This window comes from Leishmania mexicana, chromosome 29, assembly GCF_000234665.1.
Source record: "Leishmania mexicana MHOM/GT/2001/U1103 complete genome, chromosome 29".
Lineage (NCBI taxonomy): Eukaryota > Euglenozoa > Kinetoplastea > Trypanosomatida > Trypanosomatidae > Leishmania > Leishmania mexicana.
Window position 1 is genome coordinate 394135 of NC_018333.1, and position 14270 is coordinate 408404.

Sequence of the window (14270 nt, forward strand, 5' to 3'; positions counted from 1 at the left end):
CTCCATATGCGTCCCTCACCCCTTCCCCCCCTCCGCCCCCCTCCCTACTGGCTTGTGCACTTGGCGCACGTGAACAATAGGTGCGCGTCTGTGCTGCAGACCACGGTACTGCGTCTCTCTTCCCTCGCAGCGGTGCACTGCGCGGCAGAGACCAGCATCAAGGTGATGCGCGGGCCTCTGTGCGGTGCGCGTTCGGCCCTTCTATTTCATGGTGCGTTATCCCCTTCTCCGCATCTTGTGGGCGTCTAAACCCGATCGCAACGTCCCCATTCGCCTTCACCCTCCACACACACACACTGGGACCGGTGCGCCACACCTGCGAGCCTATGATTATCGTCTCCCAAAAGGAGGCACCCGCACTTCACAGCTCCGATACAGGACTGGCGTGACATTGCCGCACATTGAGCGGCATCGGCTCCTCCTCCGTGCGGTGCGTTAGCAGGGCGCTCACACCGCTTAGCGACTTCAGAGAGGCCCTCGCGCCTTGCCGTAATTGTCGCTGCACACGCACGATCTAACGGACTCCCATAAACCTTTATACAAGTACACATAGACACGCAGACACACCTATATATCCCTGCTGCAACTCACCCCCTCCCCCTGCATGCTTCTGACAACAAGGACAAGGCAACCGAGGGAGAGGAAAAAAAAGAGGTGTGGCAGACGGACTTGATCGTAGCAGCTCCTCCGTCCCCGCCATTCAAACATGCCAATCGTTTTGCACGAGGCCCGGGCCTTTCGGCGATGCACCGCACCGTATCTCCCACTCATCTTCCGCAACTGGAATCGGCTGGTGCTGGTGCCGTACCGCTTAGCGATGTGGTGCGTGCACTTTAGTACCTTGATCTGTGTTACACAAGGCAGCGATCGCATGATTCGCGTCTCCTCCCTGGCGCTCGGCTACGCGGAGGCGGACTACGTCTTCCTGCGACAGGTCACAAACCTGTGCCTTGCCACCAGCTTCCTCTGCTTGCTCTTCAACCTTTGGGGCGTCTTGACGAGTCGCACGCTTCGCTTCGGTGTCGACAACTGGTTCCAGGGCACCTGCCATGGCGCGGCGGCGGTGCTGTTGATTGCGTCGTGGCAGGCCACCGCGCACATCGCACGCATCTGGCAGGTGTTTTACATCTTTTCCATCATCCCCACCGGCATCGAGGCCATCACGCTGGGGCACTCCTACTGGAGCGGGATGGAGTTGTTTTGGTAGGGAACGAGGTGGACGGGAGGTGGAGGGGCGGAAGAGGAGTACGCGCGCCGCAACCCCCCCCCCCCCACATCTCTCCTTGTCCGCTGCTGTGGACACAGCCGACGAGCGTCCGATAGCGCGAGAGCTGCACTTGTGTGCTCATTCTTTTCTGGTGCCGATGCCCTTTTGTCGTGGATGAGCTGTCGCCGTCTCCGCTACTTATTCTTTCAGCGCTGTAGCTGTCTCGCGCGTGTTGTAGATCGGTCCCTCTGTTCCCTTGGGAGAGGGGGAGGGGCACGCGAGCAAAGAAACCTTCTGTGTGTGCGTAGGCACTTGAGGCGGCACGCCTGTGCCCACACACGTGTGCCACCAAGAGATGGGCCCCTGCATCCTTGGGGACTCGTCTTCACATGCTGCCTATCATAGGTTGCCCACCCCCCTGTCGCTCTATGCGTCTCCCCACAAGCACATGTACTTTGGATGCTCTTCGCGCGGGTTGGGGTGTGAGCTTCGCGGATTGGTCAGCAGCGACGGTCGAGGCTTGTTACTGCGGAAACAACGCGCAGAAGCCGAGAGGAAACAAGTGCAAAGAACAAAATAAAAGCGGTGCTTGCCTTGCCTCCGGGGCTCGTGAAGGCCACCCCTTCGACGCTGAACGAGGCTGCTGCACTCACGCGCCACATCCTCATGGCGCACCATCTGGCTTGGGTAACTCCACCTTCTCTCCTATTCTCGCACACGGCTCGCCTTCCTTTACCTTACAACCTTCTGCGTGAACTTTCTCGCTCAATCGCGAACCTAGGCATTAGGTCCGAACGGCGGAAACGCCTTTCCGGATCCCAAAGCCACGGGCACCCGTCGCTCCTCGCCTCTACAGGCCCACATAGGAGGAGTTCTGCTGCGAGGTGAAGTGCAGTTCACCCCCCACCCCCACTTTCACTATGCCCTCGTCAAGCCCGTCGCTCGGTCCAGTCTTTGAAGCCATCACGCCGCGCTTGTGGGCTCGCTACCTTCAGCGATACCTCGATGTGCCAGAGCTGCTTACGCTTTCAGAGGTGTGCTGGACCTTCTTTGTGCGCTGCAACGAGGAGCCTCTCTGGCGCGAGTTGTGCTTGCGTCCGCCGTACATCGACGTGCAGCGGAAACTCGGTCTCTTCACCTTCAGGGGCTCATGGAAGTACACCGTCTGTGCCTATCGTGCGGAGCGCGCCGGAACTGACCGACAGAGCAGCCGCTCCAGCACCGTTGTTCTGGCTCAGTCACGGAGTATTGCTGATGCCTCGCTGCGCTTCAATGTCTTCCTCCCTCGTATTGTGTCCTGCCTACAGGCGAACGGGGAGATGCGCAGTGACGACAGTGCAGTTTGGATGGATCAGTTGTGCAGTCCCTGTGCCGCGGGCACCAGCGCCGCGAGTGAGGTGTCAGCGGGACTTGGCAACGGACGCGACGAAGGTGCGGCAGAATCCGCCGTGGGAGTAGAGATGAGTGTCAAAGTGTGGCAAGAAAATGTTCTTGGAAAGCTCTATGCACCAACGCTAGCCGTGAAGTACCTCAGTCTATCTGTCGGCGCCATCAACTACTTCATGCACGATGGCACCTTCCTGCGGCCTCCCTTTCAGGCGCTTCGCCAGTCCCAGTACCGCCTCGTGCGGCCACACACGGAGTTCACCGACTACAACTGGTACGGTACCTGCCTGCTGGATCTCGTGCCACTCCCGCAGTGGTGCACCAATGTGCAGTTCTTTGCCACTCTTCGCTGGAAGACCTCTTGCCGCACGCGCCATCCGCAGTGTTGTGGTCACGCCACCGCTCCCGTCGACGACACCGGCGGCGTGCGAGCCCCGCTGCACCTGCCTGACGAGTTGCGCGGCGTGCCGGGTGTTGTGGACCGCCGCTATAGGCTTAGCGTCGATGCGTTCCAGCGGGAGTACGAGGCGCCGAACATCCCCGTGGTGCTCACCGGCTGCATGGAGGACTGGCCTGCGCGTGACACGTGGCAGGACATACACTTCTTTCGCCGCTTTGCCTCTGAGGCGCTCATGGCGAACGGAAGGACGGCAGATGGTCGCCGTTTTCGCATGTCGGCGGCGGATTACCTTGCCTATGAGGTCGCCACCAACGCTGAGAAGCCGATGTACGTCTTTGACAAGACAGTACTGCGGAAATCCACCGCCCTGCGGGCAGACTACGCGGTTCCGCCCTACTTTGCGGAGGACTTCTTTGCGTACATGACCGAGGAGGATCGCCCCGACTACCGATGGCTCCTTGTCGGCCCTGACGGCAGCGGTAGCCCTTTCCACACAGATCCGCATGGGACATCTGCATGGAATGCCGTGCTGAGCGGTTGCAAGCGGGTGACGTTTTACCCTCCACACGTCGTGCCACCGGGCGTCGAGGAGGAGTGGATACACAGCGACTACTACGCATCAGAGCCGTGCCTGCAGTGGTACCGCACGCGAGGCGACTCAATGCCGAGCGGCTCGGCGGTGCGCGGCACCTTCAGCAAGGAGCACGTCGGCGAGGCCTATAATGGTTCTGCGAGTGAGCTTCTACCTGTCGAGGCGTTGGTGTTCCCAGGCGACCTTGTCTTCATTCCAAGTGGCTGGTGGCACCAGGTGCTCAACATTGGCCACACGGTCGCCGTGACGCATAACGTTTGCTCCCGCCTTACGTTTCCTCGTGTTGTGGCTGACATGAACACGTACGCAGATCGATCAGTGCGGAAGAAGTTCCAGTGTGCGCTTCGGCGTGCAGGACGCGACGAGTTGGCCGTGCAGCTGCGTGTTCCAGGCGCATAGCGCGGTGTGCATATGAGTCGTCTGCTGGGGTGCATGGCGCGATCAGGACAAGGGCCGACGGCCAGTTATGCACGGCAGTCCATACATCCACATCCCACGTGGTGGCGATGGCGCCACCGTTATCAGCTCATCTTTTCTGCTGTGAGAAGCTGCTGCTGCAGCGTAAGAGCGGGGGACGGGGCATTAGTAGAGAGACGACGCACACACACACACACACATCCTGACCAGCTCCGTAAAGTAACCCACACAACCTTCTTATCCGCTCGTCTTGTCGCTCTCCTTTCTCGTTTTTTTTGAGTTTTTGTATGCGTCCTCCCCGGGTCGTGGTCCGCTCTGCGTGCGTGCGGTCGTACGTGGGTGATCCGAGTCGGCTCCCTCAGCGCCACTCAACACGTCTCCTCCTCTTGCGCACTGCCGCTGCTCCTGGGTGTGTCTGTTGGGCCGCATGGCTGCGTACACGCTTGCGTTTCTCTCTCCCGTTCTGTCCACCCCCTTTTGAAGTGCGCCAGCCCAGCCTCCTCTGATGCTTTTCTTTGCTGCTGCGGCCTTCATCATCTCGTCTTTCTTCACGTCTTTCTTTGAGCATGTGCCTGGGTGCGTCTTTGCTCGCACTTTGTATGACCATCATGCCCCTCTCCCTCCCCCTCCCTCCCCCGCCCTTGACGCGCACCGCTGACTGGATTCCGTTGTGCTTGGATTCGGGACTCTCTTGCCCTCGCCGCCCCCACCACCCAGCCTCACCTCTCTCTGTTGTTGTTCCCATTTTCGTTTCGTTGCTCTTCTCCTTTCACCGACCCGGATGACGCAGACAGGCAGGCAGGGAGGTGGCCACACACCGCTGAGTGCGCCGCATCCTCAGGGTCCAGCACGACCCACCATGTGGGGACGGAGCCGAGCAGCTCCCCTATCCCCCTGCACGATGCCGAACCACCTCTGGTGGGGCCAGGATCAGGCACCCTACGCCATGGGGAGGTCAGTGCGGTTCATCGCTGCTGATGCCGGCGGTGGGGCCGTGGGCGGTGCTGCGGTGAGGCGACCTGCGAGGCCGCGGGTGGGTGGGTAGAGTTTGGGGCAGGGGCGGTGCTCTCAGGTGGCTGGGCCGGGCGCATTTGGTGTACCGGGCGTCTCTCTTGCTCTGCTTCGCACGACGCGGATGGGGGCCCCTGTGGGCAGGGTCTGGTGTCGGTGGGCGTGTGGCTTATTCTGCATGGCGGAGAACGGACACGCGTTGGAGGCAAGCGCGAAGCGAACAAAAAAACGTCTGTTTCATGTATGGTTGTCGTGCGCACTATGTGTCGGCGTATCTGTCGCCGTGTCGGTGTGACGTCCCGTCTGGAGCCGCACGTCTTGTGACCTCCCTCCCTCCCCTCCCCCACCGACTCTAGCCTTCTCTCTTCCCTCCTCATTTTCGTTTTTTTTCGTTCATCTTTCCCACTCGCTTCCAGAATATCAAGGCCGTCGCTGCTTCAGCGGGCCTACACGTCGTCAAGCTGTCGCTCACACCCATCATCATCACCGGCTCCACGAGTGCCGGTGGACTCCCTAGGCCGGCTGTCAGGCAGTCCTCCTTGCTCGAGCCACGGAAGAAAAAGGACATGTCGTGCTACTGCGTCGAAGAAGTCGACCTCGACATTTTTCGTGGCGTATTCATAGAGCAATGGCTAAGCGGTAAGAAACATAGCGGTTCTCAGGAGGCGCTCTTCTTCTGCACAACATGCGGTCCGCCAGCGGTGCAGGAGTCGATAAAGGGCTCCTCTGGTAGCGGCAGCAGCAGCGGCGCGAACCGGCGTAGCACCTATACAGCGAAGAGCTGCACCCCAGAGAAAAAGAGTTCATCCGGCAAGTCCACGTTTGGCAGCACGTTGAAGAAACTCTTTACCTTGTCCAAGAGCAGCTCAAAAGCGGACCTGAGCACCATTTCGTCGAGGCAGCACTCTAGCTGCCACGCACATGAGCACAACACCCGAATCATATCCGCAGAGGAGGAGGAACTCCCGATCACACCGCGGACGGATAAGGAGCTGTACCTGTGCGTGACCTGCGGCTCGTGCTACTGCCGCGATCACGCTTTCGATCACCACTACAGCCGTCAGCAGCGCAGCACCGTGGCGGGCGGCGACGACCTCGAAGCGCCGCAGAAGGGTTACCCGTACCACTCCTTCTTCATCGGCGTCCCCAGCTTCGTGAGCACCCACCCTTCCCACATACTACAGGAGACGTCGTGGGGACTGCTTTTCCCCACTGTGACGGTGCGTGAGATCGAGGAGGGTACGGTAGACTTGTCGAAGCCGCTCCCCTTCTACGAGCATTTCGAAGAGATCTGCGACAGCGGCGCTGCCTGCGAGACGGGTGCCTTTCAACCGAACAGCAGCATGACCTCCACCAGTCACAGCTTCAACCGCGGCAGGAACACACTCGGCATTTCCTCCAGTGGGATGCACACACGCGTTCACAGCGGGTACAGCAGCAGTGGCCCCTTCGACGGGTCACTTCGGCTACACTCAAAATCGAACAGCTACGTGGATAGAAGGGAAGACCGCCTCCCGACGCGCCGATCTGCCCTGCTTACCCCCGTCGGGGCCCACAAAATCCTCTCTCTGCCAGAGTTTCACTCCTCGCCGCCTGAGAACTGGTCATATCTCATGTTCTGCGCCAGATGCGCCGACCGGCAGGCGGTGAGACTGAATGGCAAGCAGTGCGACAACGACATCTCGCGTCATGTCCACCTGCGCCGACTGGGACAGCTCACGGCTCTGCTCGCGTACTTTCTGCTTCGTGGTGTGCGTCTCGAAGTGCCTGTGCAGTTTTTGGAGTACTCCGCAAAAAAGCACGTGGAGCAGGTGGAGCGGCAACGCAGCCAGAAGCGCGCACACAAGTTGGCTGAGATGCAGCGTGTCGGCCGCGCCTCGGAGCTCGTCGGCGGCCTCGAAGTGATGGCAACGACGGGCGCGAGGCATGCAGGCACCACCGGCGATGGTGCGGATATGTCACCGGCAGGGGCGAACGCAGCGGGTGACTTTGGCCTGCTGTCACGCACAGAGACAGACCACGTCATCACCCGTGCGGCGATCTGCGGCTTCTCGAATGAGAGCTACTTTTGCTACATGAACTCGGTGCTGCAGTGCTTGCTGCGGTGCCGCATCTTTGCGAACCCACTGCTGCGCCTCGACCCGCCCAAGAGCCCTGGAAAGCTCACGGCATCCATGTCACGCCTGCTGCACCACTTGGCACATCAGACGTATCAGGACGTGCTCAACGGTGCCGTCTTCGCGTTCGTGCGCTCGCTGCGAACGCAGATTGGCAACATCAACGTGCTCTTCGAAGAGGATGAGCAGCAGGATGCCCAAGAGTTTCTTATCACGCTGCTCAACGGCATCGAGGATGAGTTCGACAAGGGAAGGAGCGAAGAGGAGAAGAGGGCGTCGCGCCGTGTTAGCTTCGAAGGCACGCTTCTCTCCGAGGTGATCTGCTCCCAATGCAAGCACTGCGTCCCGCGTAACGAAATGTTCATGTCACTTTCCATCCCCATCGAGAAAAGCATCGAGGACGGTATTGCATCGCTCTTCGCGCCGACCACGCTGCGCGGCAAGGACCGCTACGCATGCGAGGGCTGCTTCATGAAACTGTCGCAGAAAGAGCAGCAGGGGCACAACGCCCTCGCCGCAGTCCAGGCTGAGGCAGAGAGGAAGGCCAAGTTGAATGGGAAGAAGCTTACTCAAGCGCAGATAGAGGAGCGCGTGTATGCCAACGCGCTCTACAGCGAGGCCGAGGTACGCACCTCGCTTTCCCACCTCGGTGGCAGCCTTGCGGTGCATCTTCTGCGCTTCCACTACGACCCGACGGTACAGGACTTCATCAAGGTGCTCACACCGGTGCGCATCTCGCTCACCCTTGACCTCACCCCGTATGCCAGCCGCGAAGTTGTGGAGGCCTACAGGCGTATGGAGAAGATTCATCTCTTGCAGCGCCGCTTCCCGACCGCACCAGAGAAGCTGATTAGCAAGTACCTGCGCCACGCCAAGGATGATGTCAAGCTGACCACGCAGAGGATGCTGGATGACGGTCATGGGATCGCCGAGGCGGCGCACTCACGGCAGAGTAGCAGCACTGGCCTCAGCCGCATCCACACTGGGGTGGGGGTAGGCAACGTGGTAGGTGATGACGCGTCTGAGGATGTGGCTGGCGTCGGCAGCGTCTTTGGCGACGCCTCTGGCTGCACCTCAGGCGGCACCTCCTCTTTGACTGCGACGCCGGTCAGCAACCCCAACAGGGATCGCGGCAACTTTGCCAAGGTGGCGGCCAAGCCTTGGACGATCACTAACGGAGGCGCTGGCAAGGCTAAACCGTCAGATCCCGCTGCTAAGATTTGCGCAATCACGAGAGACGAATTTGATCCCTTTGGTGAGCGCACCCTTCCGAAGCCATCGTTGGTGCGTCAGCTGGTGGGCATCGTTACGCATCGAGGCTCGCTGCACGGGGGCCACTACATTGCCTATGTGCGCCACCTCACTCGCCCACATGTATGGTTCCGTTGTGACGACGAGGACATCGACGTGGTGGAGGAGAAGCACGTGCTCGATCACGAGGCTGAGGTGTACCTCGCCTTCTACGAGTAGGCACGCGGACTGTCAAGCGCGTCGTGCCCACACCAAGTCTGGGCATGAGTGGGGCCCTGCTTGCTGGGGAACAGCGAGGCGCACGAACGCGTCAGAAGCTAACCACGCGTCGGCCTGCCCTACGTCAACGTCTCTCTCCCCTCACTCCCTCGCTGCTTCGTACGGTGTGGCTATATATATATATATCTTCACGTGCGTATCTTGCTGTGCTTTCGTTTGTTTCCCCGTACTTATTTTTACCTCTCTCACTCCGCCTGTGCGTGCGTGCGTGTGTCTCTGTCTGTGTATGGTGGGTACGTGTGTTTGTGCACCAGCAGGGCCTCAGCTGCGGCCTCGGGTCCTTTTTTTCCGCCTCCGCCCTTTACTCTCTCGTTCTCCCTTTCAGGCGTTCGAGAGCCTTATTCCGCCGCTCCTGTTTCTTCCTGCCACTTGGCGCCGGGATATGGGGGGGCGGTCGGGTGGGCGGCAGCGGTGGTGGTGGTGGTCGATCACATGGGAGGCGAAGGGGCGAACAAAGGCTTGGCTGGCATGATATGAAATTGCACTGGTAGAAAAGGCCCCTCGTCGCCGGCATTGCTCCAGTTGCCACCCCTCCGTTTATATGCATACATTATATATATGTACTTGTTCTCTCGTGTTGATGCGTCTGCCGCTTTCCAAACGTTCGCTTGCGTCCATGTGTGCCTGCTCGTTGGTCTCGGCGTGCTTTGTTGTCTGTTCAGCCGTGCTTGTTGTTCTCTCACGCCCCATTTTTTTTTTTTAGTTGTCCGTGCGTGTTCGTGTGGAGCCAAGAAAAAATTCATGAAGCAAGGCGCAGGCGGAGCGAAACCATGGAGGGGGGCGAAGAGAGGTGTTGCAAGGAGCAGATATGGCCGCTGCGTGTGTATGTGTGCGTGTGTGTGGGTAGGTGGTGGTGGCGGGGGGGAGGGGAGGGTGTGTCTCACTCACGCAGACGCCAACGACGGCTTCGCTTCCGCGGCGGGTTCACCTTCGCTTTGTTCTCCTCTACGCTCTCCTCCGCCTTTCGTTTTCGATTTGCTCTCTGTGGAGGGGAGTGGTCGCGCAGAGGAGGCAAGCAGGGGACCTCGCGCACCCTTTACCCTGGGGTGTGCTGTGGCGCGTGTGCCTCCTTTCCCCCCCACATGGTGATGGGGATCCGGGCCATCATGGCGCCCTCCCCCCTCCCCATCTCACCTGAATGTGTACCTCCATCGTTGCTTGGGCATGCACTGTATCATCATCATCATCTCACGTCCCTCTGCCTGTTTCTCACGCTTTGGCTTTCTGTACGTCTCCCGCCCCGTCAACGTTGCCACTTTGGTGATCACGACGTAACGCACCGTCAACGAAACACGGGGCCTCCTCCCCCACCGAGCGGGGACAGCGCTTGCTTCCGTGTGCGTCTGTGTGTCGCCGTTGCATCTCTCCACGCCCCCTCTCTCCGAGGACGATCACTTCGATACCGAAGCTTGAGAGGCACGACACGAAAACAACAAGAGAAAAAGGGAAAAAGACGGAGTTGACCATGAGCGCCCACACTCGACAAATGGAAAACCCCACGGGGGTGGTGCACCGCTTCATGCAGGACCATCAACGTGTATGCGTGTGGCTCGTGCACGATCCGCAGTTGCGGCTGGAGGGCAACCTGCTCGGCTACGACGAGTTTATGAACGTCGTTCTGGGTGATACGACCGAGACGAATCTTCGAAATAACAAGAGCTACCGTCTGGGCAAGATCTTGCTGCGTAGCGACAACGTCGGCGTGATCTACCCCGTCGGTGTTTAGTGCTGAGGCAGTGCTCGACAGCAGTGACCTCTTCACAGGGTGGAGGGGTTTGGTCTCGCATCTCCATGCGTGAAGCACGACGATGCCCCGCTGGCAGTCGTGGAGGAGGACATGTGTTGCTGTGTTGACGTTTTGGTAGTGGTGCGTACTTGCGTGTGTGTGCGTGAATGACGGAGGTGTTTTGTGTGTATGTCTGCGTTGGAGTGTCAACGGAGTGGACAAGGACGAGGAGGGGGAGGTGCAGGGTGGCAGTGGGGCCGTCAATGGATGCTGCGTGAATCCCTTCAGCTCGCGTGCTCTGCTTGTCGCCCTTTCCTCCTTGCCCCGCGCTCCTCTGCCACCGTTGTCCCTCTTGCGCGTCGTCCACTTCGCGTGATTTAGCAAGGAAAACAGCACAATGGTCAAGAAATGCAAACCCGTCAACGCAAAGGCGGCTTGGCGTTTTATTTCTTCGGAGGGGACGGCGCGTGTGTGTGTGTGGGTGGTGGTGGTGGTAGTGGTGGCAGACGCGGGGCGGCTGTATCTGCCTGCGCTGTCTCACAACTCCTTTCCCCCTGCTCCCCTCATATATATATGTATTTCTGACCTTGCAGGGCCGTAGTTCAGCGACGCGTCGGTGGCAATTGACCGCATCTGGAGACAATGCGACTGCTACGCTGGGAGACCGTGCGGTGTTTAGATGCCACGCGCCGATCATTGCCCCCCCCCCCCCCGTCGGGGTGTGGCATCGACGTTTAATATCAGCTCCTACTGCGTTCCACTTCTATCGCTTATCCATCTCTCCCTTTCTGTGCCGCGTACTCTGTGCTCGTGGCATGTCTAGTGTTATCGTATGTGCACTGTGTTACCCAAGCACAGGCCACCACACGTTTGCCTACGCACTCGTCTCTCTCCTTTCTTTCGGTGCACTTGCGCGCACATACCCACGAGAGTGTGCGTGCGTCAGCGATGGGCGTCGCTTTGTCTACAGTGCGGCACGCGGGCACCGCCGTTCTCGTACCTACAGTCAGTGCAGCATCGGCAGAAGTATTGCCGCTCTCATCGGAGGAGCGGGTGGCGGCACTGCCAGTAACGACGACGCCGCCTGCTGCTGCCAATGCAGCTGCCACCGCTCCAGCCCCGCCCGCCGTTGAGCACACAGCGAACCCTCGGCAGCGCCTCACGGACACCCAAGTGGCACATGCACCGGCATCTTTGTCGCATGCCGCGCCAAAGCCCCATCGGCGCTTCCCTCCCAACCGCGAGGGGACCTCGGCATTGGCCACACTCCCTCTGGCAGCAGTCTTGACTGCGGCCCCGGTCACGGCCGAGGCGGCCGTCAAGAGTCACCGCAAAGAGAACCGCGCCACGAAGCCCCTGCACCCGGCGCCGGCGTCGCTGTTGACGCGGGCAAAGGCGGGACGCCGCGACGCAACTGGTGATGCCATCATCGCTGGCGATCACCTTCATTTCAGGTCTTGCCAGGACGCCGGCGTCGTCGCTAACCGCAACATGGACTGTGGTGAGGATGCCACGCTTGCCGTGAGGTCACCGGACGAGGGGCGACGGAGCGGCACGTCCCTGCAGAGCGAGGGTGGCCTCTACGGAGAGAAGGGACAGAGGCAGTTCGCTGCGTCTGCTAAATCGTCTCCATCGCCGGCTTCGCCGGAGGCGGAGGAGGTGGCCGCGTCGGCGTGCGCATCGGTGAAAGCCACGGCTCTCGCAGATGCTCCGGGTGGCCCTGCTGCTCCTCTGCTGAGCAGCACCTTCACAGCCTACCGTCCGGTGGCTCGCTCGGCCTCTCCTGGGCCGGCGCTTGGCCAGTACGAAGGGCTCCCGCTCACATCGGTGCAGCAGGTGCTGGGGTCCAAGCACAAGGTATACCGTATCTGCCTCACCGGCGGTCCGTGCGCTGGCAAGTCCACCATGCTCTCGGCCATTCAGGCAAAGATCCCGCAGCGCACCGGCTTCCGCGTCATGTGCGTGCCGGAGGCTGCGACGCTGCTCGTCACCGGCGGGATGCAGTGGGATGGCGACCTCACCGTGCCGCAGCAGCTCGGGCTCCTTCGCACCCAGCTTGCCTTGGAGGACCAGTTCTACGCACTCGCCGTGGCGTCCAATGTGCCGACCATCATCGTCTCGGACCGTGGCACGATGGACGGCCGCGCGTTCTGCACTGATGCGCAGTTCCAGGAGATCCTGCGCGGCGTCGGTAGCACCATCGACGTGCTGCGCGATCGCTACGACGCCGTCATTCACATGGTCACCGCCGCGGATGGAGCGGAGGAGTTTTACAACTTGGACAACCCGGCGCGGTACGAGGACTTAGACGGCGCACGCACCTCCGATCTTCGTCTGCAGAGGATGTACGTTGGCCACCCGATGTTCCGCCTGCTCGATAATTCGACCTCCTTCGAGGACAAAATTGAGCGAGGACTCCAGGTGGTCAGCCAGGTGGTGCACATGGAGCAGTGCGCGCCGGCGTTGCCCACTTACTATTTAGTGCGCCGCTGCCCAGCTGAGCTTCCGGTGGCGAGCGCCACGTACACGACGTACACGACTGTACTGGGCAACAGCCAGATCAGCGACATCCGACTCCTCGTGAAGCGCGAGATGGCGGATGGGTCGACGATGCACTTCTTCAAGAGCGTTCGCGACGCTCCGTCGGCTGCGTTGTCCTCGCGTGCGCCACCCCGCGCGACGTCGCACGCCAGCAGTGGCGCCTCGTTCCGCAGCAGTGTGAACGCCCCGACGATCAGCACAGCGTCGCCAGCGCCGCAGCGCATCGAGAGCGCCCAACGCATCAGCAGTCGTGAGTACGCAAGCTTGTGCAAGCACCATGACAACACCCGCGCTGAGGTGGTGATGAGGGCGACGCACTTCATCTTCGAGGGTGCGAACTACGAGCTGACGACAATGATAGCACCAACCTGGGCAGCAGGACGCCAGACGCTGACAGTGGAGAGCTGCACAGTGCCGACGGCGAAGCAAGAGCAGGAGCATCAGCATGGCTCGCGTCACGCTGCTCCACCGGCGACGGCGCTGCGCCTCCCACCGTTTTTAGAGGTGGATCGCGAGGTGCCGGTGGAGAGCCTGACGACCACTTTTCTCATCTCACACAAGGAGACGGGGCCTCTCTACACATCGCTGGCGTTTGCGCCTGTCTTCTCCCGTGCAGTGGTGACCGCCCTTGGTGCGCATGCGGACACGGAGAACATCCTGTGCAGCACGGTGAGCACTCCCCGCGGCACGCCGGCGCTTCGGACGGAGAAGGGCACGCTTCACACTCACCCCGCTCTCGCAGAGAAGAGGGAGGACAGCAGGTTGCCCGCACAAGTCCCCGTCTCGGGAGAGGACACCCGGCGAGTAGAGAACGCGGAAAACTCGGTGTTCCTGGCCGCACCACCGCCACTGCCGTTGCCTGCACGTCGCGGGCTTGCTCCGCTCGACGTCAATACACTCTCTATCTCCGCACCAGCGAAGAAGTCCGCCTCGCCCAAGGCAGAAGGCACACATCACGTGGAGCTGGAGTCTTTGCCGCCACACCTCGATGAATCGACGAGCATTCGCGAGCAACACAACGTCGGCACGCCGTCGCGCTTCTCCCTAGCCGGAGAGGAGGGTGACGCTGCGAAAACAACCACGGCGGCACCAGCCGGGGAGCGTCTGCAGCCGGAGAGACTGATGGCGCGAGACCCCGAGTCCATCTTGCCTCCTATTGTGGCGAACCGGTCAACTCCTATGACCTCCCTGCGCAGCTGAGCGAGGCGCGGGGGACTGCCGCAAAGCCCCAGGCGAAAGACAAGTAGCGGTGTTGCTCCCTTCCCGTTCCGTGGAAGGAGGAGGGCCAGCACCTCACGCGCACACGCACACACTCGCGCAGCAGTAGCTCATGGTACTGTGGG

General features: G+C 60.7%; 5 protein-coding genes across 5 annotated transcripts; all 5 read left to right on the plus strand.

Annotated features, from left to right (window-relative positions):
* Positions 1-706: 706 nt before the first annotated feature.
* LMXM_29_1180 (conserved hypothetical protein) lies at positions 707-1207 on the plus strand (the record flags this gene model as incomplete). The annotated part of the gene is made up of 1 exon (XM_003877220.1): positions 707-1207. One exon carries the CDS (start codon positions 707-709, stop codon positions 1205-1207), a length of 501 nt encoding a protein of 166 aa, XP_003877269.1.
* Positions 1208-2127: 920 nt separating this feature from the next.
* Positions 2128-3984, plus strand: LMXM_29_1190 (hypothetical protein, unknown function; the record flags this gene model as incomplete). Its single annotated transcript, XM_003877221.1, has 1 exon — positions 2128-3984. The coding sequence occupies one exon, from the start codon at positions 2128-2130 to the stop codon at positions 3982-3984; it is 1857 nt and encodes a 618-aa protein (XP_003877270.1).
* A 1595-nt stretch (positions 3985-5579) lies between these two features.
* Positions 5580-8600, plus strand: LMXM_29_1200 (cysteine peptidase, Clan CA, family C19,putative; the record flags this gene model as incomplete). The annotated part of the gene is made up of 1 exon (XM_003877222.1): positions 5580-8600. One exon carries the CDS (start codon positions 5580-5582, stop codon positions 8598-8600), a length of 3021 nt encoding a protein of 1006 aa, XP_003877271.1.
* A 1525-nt stretch (positions 8601-10125) lies between these two features.
* On the plus strand, positions 10126-10386 carry LMXM_29_1205 (small nuclear ribonucleoprotein polypeptide e,putative; the record flags this gene model as incomplete). Its single annotated transcript, XM_003877223.1, has 1 exon — positions 10126-10386. One exon carries the CDS (start codon positions 10126-10128, stop codon positions 10384-10386), a length of 261 nt encoding a protein of 86 aa, XP_003877272.1.
* Positions 10387-11334: 948 nt separating this feature from the next.
* LMXM_29_1220 (hypothetical protein, unknown function) lies at positions 11335-14127 on the plus strand (the record flags this gene model as incomplete). Its single annotated transcript, XM_003877224.1, has 1 exon — positions 11335-14127. The coding sequence occupies one exon, from the start codon at positions 11335-11337 to the stop codon at positions 14125-14127; it is 2793 nt and encodes a 930-aa protein (XP_003877273.1).
* Between the last annotated feature and the right edge of the window lie 143 nt (positions 14128-14270).